Source organism: Engystomops pustulosus, chromosome 6 (genome assembly GCF_040894005.1).
Source record: "Engystomops pustulosus chromosome 6, aEngPut4.maternal, whole genome shotgun sequence".
In the NCBI taxonomy this organism is placed as follows: domain Eukaryota; kingdom Metazoa; phylum Chordata; class Amphibia; order Anura; family Leptodactylidae; genus Engystomops; species Engystomops pustulosus.
In genome coordinates, this window is record NC_092416.1 from 140376940 (window position 1) to 140386442 (window position 9503).

The following is a 9503-nucleotide window of genomic DNA, read 5'->3' on the forward strand; positions in this document are numbered from 1 at the left end:
CATCTCCTTAATGGAATACATTATAAGTGTTTAGTTATTGTAGTAAATATGTCACATTTACAAGTGGATTTCAGTAGTGAATATTTATTCATCTAGATGTTATGTCAATTAAAATTTCATTAAAATATTAGCTGACATTGTGAGTAGTGACAGAGACCCTGTGACTACTATGGGTTGTCAGTCGATCATACATTTAGGGTGTGTTGAAGTGAACCAACACAATGAATAACCACCCTTTCATCAATGACTCTTCAGCTATATTCCACTCTGATGGAAGACTTTTACAGATTCATAACAATAACATGCAGTTTACAACATCTTTGATGCTTTATAAAAGCTTCTCCACCAGCAACATTAACTAAACATTTGAGTACAAGATTCAGAATAACTTGTGGCTCCAACCATAGAAGATCTTATTCCTCCTCAACCATGACCCAGAGCATTAAGCAGATTAAATCTGTATCCATGCAAGAAACTTGTCAAACATCAACTCAACATAGGCCTGTTCATCAGACAAAGTCCATTAGCTCCTACCAGGGCGCAAGTCACCAGGTCCACCATTTCAGAGCTCCAAGTGTCCATGGAGGATCAGGTGGAAAAGGCATTAGCCTCTCCAGACACTTCCCTCAAGGTTGGAACTCCGGCATAGCACATTTTCATGGAAATTCATTTGCCAACCATGGAGCTCACTCCATGTTGAGGTACGATGGCCTTTTATGTTTCAATGAGAAGGAAACCATGCAGCTGCTAAACAACAGATTGGCTTCCTATATGGAAAAAGTATGTTCCTTGGAGCAAGAAAATAGTCAACTGGAGAGAAATATCAGACAATGGTATGAAAAGAACCAGTCTGATGGTTTGCCTGACTGCAGCATTTACTTCAGGACCATTGAGGATCTGCAGAAACAGGTAAATAAATAAAATACACCTATAAAATTTTTCTTTTCCTATTGTTTACAAAATTGCAATCTGCAATAATAATCAAAGTTCCTGGACTCAATGGAACTGAATCGTTTTATCTTAGACACATTAATAATAGTCAACTTACCATGAAGCCAATTACTTTAGGGCAGATTGATCAATGTGTTTGAGATATAAATCTAGCTTAATTTTGTTGCAAAAACAGTCTAAAATGCCTTGAACTACATATATAAATGGGTTAAGACTGTTTATAATCACTTCACCAGTTGGACCAAAGTGGCATGACCTAGGAAAATGGGTATGGTTATCTGACAAATGGTCAATATAAACGGCAATCTGTTGATTAATATGATGAATACATTGCTTTGTAGATCCCTGCAGCCTATGTGAAGAATGCCAAAGTGTTCCTGGACATGGACAATGCTAAACTGGCTGCCGATGACTTTAGGAACAAGTAGGTTAAATGTAGAATTTAAAGAGATGTTTTGACAACTTGTGACATTGACCTTGGGCGACAGGGGTAAGGAGATTTATATTGTTGGATATATTTCCTTGTACAGGTTAACAATTAATGTATTTATCCCTTTTTTAGACTTGAGTTGGAAATGGGTCTTAGAAAAAACATTGAGTCCGACATCAACGGTCTCAGAAGAGTTTTAGAAAGACTTAATATGGAGGTCCGTGACCTAGAGATGACTATTCACAACCTTCAGGAGGAACTTCATGAACTGAAGCAGAACCATGAGGAGGTAAAGTATAGTGGGGAGTATGATATAAGGTATTACTTTTTTTTTTAATTTGGTGTATATTTCATCCACACATTTTACATTATTTCTTGGATTACTTTTACAGGAAGTAAACTGTCTACGTACACAGCTCGGTGCTAGGGTCAGTGTCGAAGTGGATGCTGCTCCATGTGTGGATCTCAACAGTGTTTTGGCAGAAATCCGACAACAGTATGAAAATCTGATGGAAAGGAATCTACGTGAAGTTGAAGCGATCTTCCTTGCAAGGGTAAAAATGTCAAATTTCTGGCTTCTAAAAAATCGCACTTGGCTTAGTATATGATGGATGTTTCTGTGGTTTACCTGTTGTCATTCATAATTTGTCATTATTAACTGCTCCTTTGTGTTCAGACCTCATACACAGCACATGAGTATGGGATAGAACCATGGCTAGATAGACCAACAATACATGATTGGTGGGAAGCAGACACTGCATTGATCAGCTGTTCTCTGCCCTGTAAACACTGAGACACAGAGTTAGAGGCAGCTACACTCATATCCCTGAACATAATGGAAGAATTAATTACAGCTGCAGATCAAATTTATTTCAAGAGATTATAATACTATAATGATGAATTCACTAACCATAGTTGTGCCCTGATAATGCCAATATAAAGGGTACATTCATGAAACAGAAGCTGCATAAAAAGGTGTATTTTTTATCAGTTTTAAGTCCATTTTTTAGACATTTTTTCCACTGTATCCCATCCACTCTACAGTATTTTAGCTTGACAAGCATAATATACACTCACCGGCCACTTTATTAGGTACACCTGTCCAACTGCTCGTTAACACTTAATTTCTAATCAACCAATCACATGCCGGCAACTCAGTGCATTTAGGCATGTAGACATGGTCAAGACAATCTCCTGCAGTTCAAACCGAGCATCAGTATGGGGAAGAAAGGTGATTTGAGTGCCTTTGAACGTGGCATTGTTGTTGGTGCCAGAAGGGCTGGTCTGAGTATTTCAGAAACTGCTGATCTACTGGGATTTTCACCCACAACCATCTCTAGGGTTTACAGAGAATGGTCCGAAAAAGAAAAATCATCCAGTGAGCTGCAGTTCTGTGGGCGGAAATGCCTTGTTGATGCCAGAGGTCAGAAGAGAATGGGCAGACTGGTTCGAGCTGATAGAAAGGCAACAGTGACTCAAATTGCCACCCGTTACAACCAAGGTAGGCAGAAGAGCATCTCTGAACGCACAGTACGTCGAACTTTGAGGCAGATGGGCTACAACAGCAGAAGACCACACCGGGTGCCACTCCTTTCAGCTAGGAACAGGAAACTGAGGCTACAATTTGCTCAAGCTCATCGAAATTGGACAGTGGAAGATTGGAAAAACGTTGCCTGGTCTGATGAGTCTCGATTTCTGCTGCGACATTCGGATGGTAGGGTCAGAATTTGGCGTCAACAACAAGAAAGCATGGATCCATCCTGCCTTGTATCAACGGTTCAGGCTGGTGGTGGTGGTGTCATGGTGTGGGGAATATTTTCTTGGCACTCTTTGGGCTCCTTGGTACCAATTGAGCATCGTTGCAACGCCACAGCCTACCTGAGTATTGTTGCTGACCTTGTCCATCCCTTTATGACCACAATGTACCCAACATCTGATGGCTACTTTCAGCAGGATAATGTGCCATGTCATAAAGCTGGAATCATCTCAGACTGGTTTCTTGAACATGACAATGAGTTCACTGTACTCAAATGGCCTCCACAGTCACCAGATCTCAATCCAATAGAGCATTTTGGGATGTGGTGGAACGGGAGATTCGCATCATGGATGTGCAGCCGACAAATCTGCGGCAACTGTGTGATGCCATCATGTCAATATGGACCAAAATCTCTGAGGAATGCTTCCAGCACCTTGTTGAATCTATGCCACAAAGAATTGAGGCAGTTCTGAAGGCAAAAGGGGGTCCAACCTGTTACTAGCATGGTGTACCCAATAAAGTGGCCTGTGAGTGTATATTTATACAATGCCTATAAAGACCATTTGGATTTGTTTACTTGTTTCATCCCATTATAATACTTGTGCAGTATATACACATAGGGAGTCATTAAGATAATTGAAACAAGTCCAAAGCCCAGAAAAAAAAAAAAAATAAGACACACACAAATGTCATGACTAAAGATAAATGACCCTCATAGTTTATTCTATAAGAATTAATGTATATATCTAGGGGTCGACAAATGAAGCCTAGAGCCCAGATGTCCATCTGCCACTTAAAAGACACCAGTGTTATAAATGCTAAATGTTAGGTAGAGCATGGAGCATGGAGGCTCAGTAGGGAAGCATGGTGGCTCAGTTAGCACTACAGCCTTGCAGCGCTGGGGTCGCATTCAGGCCGACATCTGCAAAGAGTTTGTATGTTCAGTCCGTGTTTGCATGGGTTTCCTCCAGGTCCTCCGGTTTCCTTCCACACTCCAAAACATACTAGTAGGTTGATTAGATTGCGAGCCCATTGGGGACAGAGACCGATTTGACAAGCTCTGTGCAGCGCTGCATAATCTGCATTCCTCTTTATTCTTCTCTATTCATTTCATTTCAGAGTGAAGAACTTAGCAGAGAGATCATTTCTGGGGCAGAACAGCTACAATCCGTTGCTGGTAACCTCATTGAGTTAAAACGCAATGTGCAGACTCTAGAAATTGAACTTCAAAGTCAACTAAGTACGGTATGATGTCAATGATCAAGTAGTATCCTCTCATAGAAGCTTTCCACTATACTCAATTGGATACAAAGTGAGGACTTGGCTGATGGCATCCAAATTATGAACCTAAAACTTTGAAGCCTAATTTTATACCTTGGTGGCTATGTAATTTTTCTCCATATAAGTGATATTGATCTCTAAGGAAATTAGATCAACATACGCCCATACTGTGAATCCCCATCTCAATACCACTAGATACCAGTAAGCCATGCTCCACCAGCCAACTCTGTAGCAGAGAGATCTCCTTCTATGTCTGTACCCCATATGCTTTGTTTTCATCTCTGTTGCATGTGCCATTTATAATTTGGCAATTGCTATCCTGATATCGTAGAAGCTGGACTATCGATTTGCAATCATAACCATCACTAATCTCAACATTGACCTATTGATAGTGTACTTGTTCTTTTTTAGTATGGCTAAAAAAGAAAGGGAGTGATGTCAAAGGGTTTTTTAGGACGTAACTTCAGTGATTGGACTTTTGTTTTTCAGAAATCTGCTCTTGAGGATTCCCTGATTGAGACTGAATCCAGTTATGGTTCCCAACTTTCCCAGTTACAATGTCTGATCAATAATGTGGAGTCGGAATTAGCACAGTTACGCTTTGATCTGGAGCAGCAAAATATTGCATACAAACAGCTTATGGACCAGAAGAACCTTCTGGAAATGGAGATTGCCACATACAAGCATCTTCTGGAAGGGAATGGCATGCAACATGTGAAAAAGTAATACCTGAAAAACTAAATGGGGTACACTCACTAGACCTAGTTTGGTGCTGCGATATACAGAATACCTCCTATCCTGGTATTCAAAGGAAAGCCATAACACAGAAACTAATATTGTATCTCACGCTCCACATAAAAATCTGCAATGTTTAAATGCAAAAATATAAAAAATGTTTTCTACCTTCTCGATGTTGATGTCCTTTTTGTCTCCAGCGTCCTAGGTGGTAAGTGAGATGTAGAAGATAATATCGCTCCTTTCTACACGCATCTGAGGCAGCCTCGGTTGGTGGCTGCACTCAGATGTGCGTAGACGCTGTTTGTGGCTCGCCGGTATCCGCTTCAGTGACATCACCTCTTTGGCTCTGGCTACAGCAAGGGACGAGGAACAAATTTCCTACGCGTTTCGGAGACAAAAATCAGTCTCATTTGTCAGGGATGGATCCGGCCTGGGCTGCCTCGGATCCGTGGAGAAAGGAGTGATATTACCTTCTACATCTCACTTACCACATAGGACGCTGGAGAGAAAAAGGACACCAACATTGAGAAGGTAGAAAACTTTTTATATTTTGCATTTCAAACATTACAGATTTTTAGGTGGAGCACGAGAAACAACATTAGTTTCTGTGTAATACCTGAAAAAGCATTTTTACTTTACATACATCTGAAGTACATTAGGGTATTCCCAACTCATGTTGGATCTGTGTCCTATGGTCATTGGTCACTTAGTCATGAGGTGGCTGCTGTCTTTCATGAAGCCATCTCAGCATTTAACAGACCACCATTGATCATAAATCCACTCATATCCACAGGAAATATACTACTATATATTGTGTATTCAAATTAGAGGGTCCACTTTAGAGAATGATTTTGTCTTAGAAGGGTTCCCAGGTAATAAACTGATGATCTCGTGAAAAGCAAATGATGGTTGACCCTTACTCATAGATATAGGTCTTTTATATAGATTTGCCTAAATGGGCATAGGGAAATAGGATTTCAGATTGTAAATAGGTCCCTCCTTGACCCTAAAGCAAATATGGTATGTTCTTCTGTATGCCCTTAAGGAATACCCCACGGTAAAGGGACATCAATATGCTAAAAGAGGGGTTTTTTTTAGATGAGAGACTAGACAAAGACCAAATATGTGCATTTGATTCTGAATAATATATGATTTCTTTTCTCTTTCTGCAGCACGCCTATTCACCAGTCCGAACATGGTAAGATTATTATTTAGTATAGAATCGATACCAGGCAAGGTGGAATAGCTTCAGATGGGGCATTTATTTTGTCCACAGGACACCATATAAATAGCATATTTCCAGAAATACTTTATCCTCCAAATTGCAAAGAAGGACAAAATTATATGGTTGTTACTTTAGGTAATTTTAGTACATCATAACCAACTATGCCATATGCTTGAGAAGTATTACAAATTAACGATACTTAGATTATAATAAATTTTAATAACCCTATCACGTGGGGGGATCTTTGTATGAAATTCTTCAACCTCAACAATCTCTGTTGTGTTTCAGGAGAACATCACCAGATTAAAGTTCATCAATCCATCAAACAAGTTTACCAGAAAAAGTGTTAAATCGGTAATCAGATCAGCCGTCATGAACAATTACACAACTTCGAAGCTTTTCCGATCTGATCATATTCATAAACCCACTGACATAGCTGCATGCCATAGATATTAAGATTCCATTAACTTTGCAAGTTCTTTGGAAATTAAGGGGCGGTGTAAATTGTAGGCACAGTAAATATTACTCTGTTTTCATTAGGTTGTAAATGTAGCCTTTTGTACTTATTGTCAGATTCTCTTATTTTCATGCGGTTAGCTATTCTACATTAAACATTTATACCTGAGCAAAATAAATTCTATATAAAGCAAAAATATTTGCTGTTTCATTTTGGTTCATGGACATGATCAGATAAGCAACCAAGGCTGTTGAGTCCTTAATTTTGATTCCTCACTTTTCCAGGAAGTTCTATATCCTATAGGCCCTCAATAAAAAACCCCAAAAACAAAATTTTGGCAAAAAGTTGTCAAAAGTTACCTGTAAGAAATGATGTCATAGAATGTCCCTTTGTCTCACATTATTTCCGGCTGTGAATTATTGGCTGTGGCCATACACAACAGACTTCCTTCTCTTCTTCCGTGTCTACTCTGCGCTGCTGATATTAGCATCCTTCCTCTGTATTTACTAATTAAGTTTACTAATTAAACTAATTACTGGAAATGGAGTAAAAATACATATCAGTATTATAAACGTCATTGTTAAAGTGTCATATTAGGGGAATATTTATCAGGGCTTCTGCGCCACGTCAGCAGAGGGTGCGGCCAGGATTGGGTCGTGGGGCGTTACTGTCCCCACGCCTGCGCACTCGCTAAAGCCGGTGACTTTTCACATGTGCAGGATTTGGTTATCGAGTATCGAGCTGCGCAAGAGCAACGGTGGGGCTATCATATGCAGCCGCGCGAGCGTATGATAAATAATACCTATTGACAACAATTCACTATATCAATGATAACAAACTAATAGTGAGCATCGACATACGCACAGGGCAGAATTCACATGTGCGTTGCCAACAGCTTTGATCCTGGTAATCTGGTACTGTATACCAAGTCCAATTATACATGTACAGAGAAAATTCTCAACATTAAACTTGACAAGTTGGAAGCTTGTTTCCCAGTGGTTTCAAAAGATAAACCAATAGAAATAACCCTTTTGACAAATGAATGGTTGCATTGATTAGACAACCCCTTCAAAGTATAATTCTGGATGTTCCTTTTTTATGATCCCGTACCTTCTTCCTCATCTGTTAGAGTAACTACTTAGGTTTTAGTAAATGTAACTGGTTCCTTTTCCAGAAACAGTGCTATACATTTACATGAAATGTCTCTAATATCAATGCACAGAAGTATTCAATTTAAAGGGACACCAGCTTTCATGCCACTAAAGTACCAGCACCTTCAGCTAGGATATAAAATTTTCATTTAGAGTTCCCTCTTGAAAATGAAATTTTGCCTGTTTACCTATCAATAAAGATCACCTCCAAAAATGATATGAAAAGAACTGAAAATAGCCCGAGAGGAGTCGTGCTGAGATGCTGGAGTGGGAATGTCAATTCAGATGCGCATATCTCGGACTCTATAGTACCTAAAACCATGCTTTTTTATGATTTCACATAAAAAGAACATATAAGAAATGATAAATTGTACCCTACCTTAGAGGGAAAAACTGGTAACAGGTCTTTAAGTAGACTAAACTGCACCACTGCAAACATTCATTGGAAATCTCTCTACTGCTATTTAATTTTGTTACCTAAATTACCATTTATTTTGTTAAAGGGGTTATGTCACCAAAAGCACCTGGACAGAGTTCAGCTCAGTGCATTGTAAACTATAATTTCACCATTTACATTTATTAAAAATTATGCAGCCTTACTGAGTTATTCTGCTGTAAGCTGACTGCTGGCTCCCCCTGCTGGTAGCTGTGTCCCGTCCTGCCTGCCTTCTCCCCTGGCGGAGTCTGCGCAGAAGGATTCAGTTTCTGCTTGTCTGTTTACATCTCTGAGTGCAGATTCCTCCACTGCCTCACACTGAAGGAGGTCAGCTGACAGGGAGCAGCCAATGGGAGAGAGGGGGAGGGGCCGAATGAGCTGTGCAGCCGAGTGCAGGCTGTGATCTGCACTACAAGTCTAACACCAGGCTCCTCCAGAGCAAACAGGGGCACAATAAAGGTAATACACCCAGGAAGGAAGAGGGTCCATCCAGAGCACAGACTGCCCCTAACATGTTTATAGATCTGTCATATTACAGTGTAGCAGGCCTTCCCCACATGTAGCCACCATTAATCAAATAAGTAAAGGATCTGAGCTCTGACTTCTCCTCATCTCACACATGTCCTGCAGTCCTCCCCCTGTAAGTCTGCAATATGTGAGTGTTCAACTATTATCTATCCATCTATCTCCTATCTAGTTATCTATCTATATCATATCTATCTATCTATCTATCTATCTATCTATCTATATCTGTCTATCTATCCATATTCTATCTATGTATCTATCTATCTATCCATATTCTATCTGTCTATCTCCTATATATCTATCTATCATCCATCTATCTATCTATCTATCTCCTATATATCTATCTGTCATCTATCTATCTATCCATATTCTATCTATCTATCTTATATCTATCTATCTATCCATCTATGTATCTATATATGTATCTATCTAGGTATCTATCTATCACGGATGCACCCGCGATCCATGTTTCAGATGGCGGCACACCCTTGTCCTTCTATGGACCTTGTCCTATCACCTCTCCGGACTCCTGGCTCTGCTCTGGGTCCGACGA

At 39.8% G+C, this 9503-nt stretch overlaps 1 protein-coding gene across 1 annotated transcript; it reads left to right on the forward strand.

Moving 5' to 3' along the window:
- The first annotated feature begins 379 nt into the window (after nucleotides 1–379).
- Nucleotides 380–7001, forward strand: LOC140064463 (keratin, type I cytoskeletal 19-like). Its single transcript, XM_072111393.1, has 8 exons — nucleotides 380–909; nucleotides 1293–1375; nucleotides 1514–1670; nucleotides 1774–1935; nucleotides 4257–4382; nucleotides 4908–5140; nucleotides 6329–6354; nucleotides 6670–7001. The coding sequence occupies exons 1-8, from the start codon at nucleotides 430–432 to the stop codon at nucleotides 6729–6731; spliced, it is 1329 nt and encodes a 442-aa protein (XP_071967494.1). The 5' UTR covers nucleotides 380–429; the 3' UTR covers nucleotides 6732–7001.
- Nucleotides 7002–9503: the final 2502 nt, after the last annotated feature.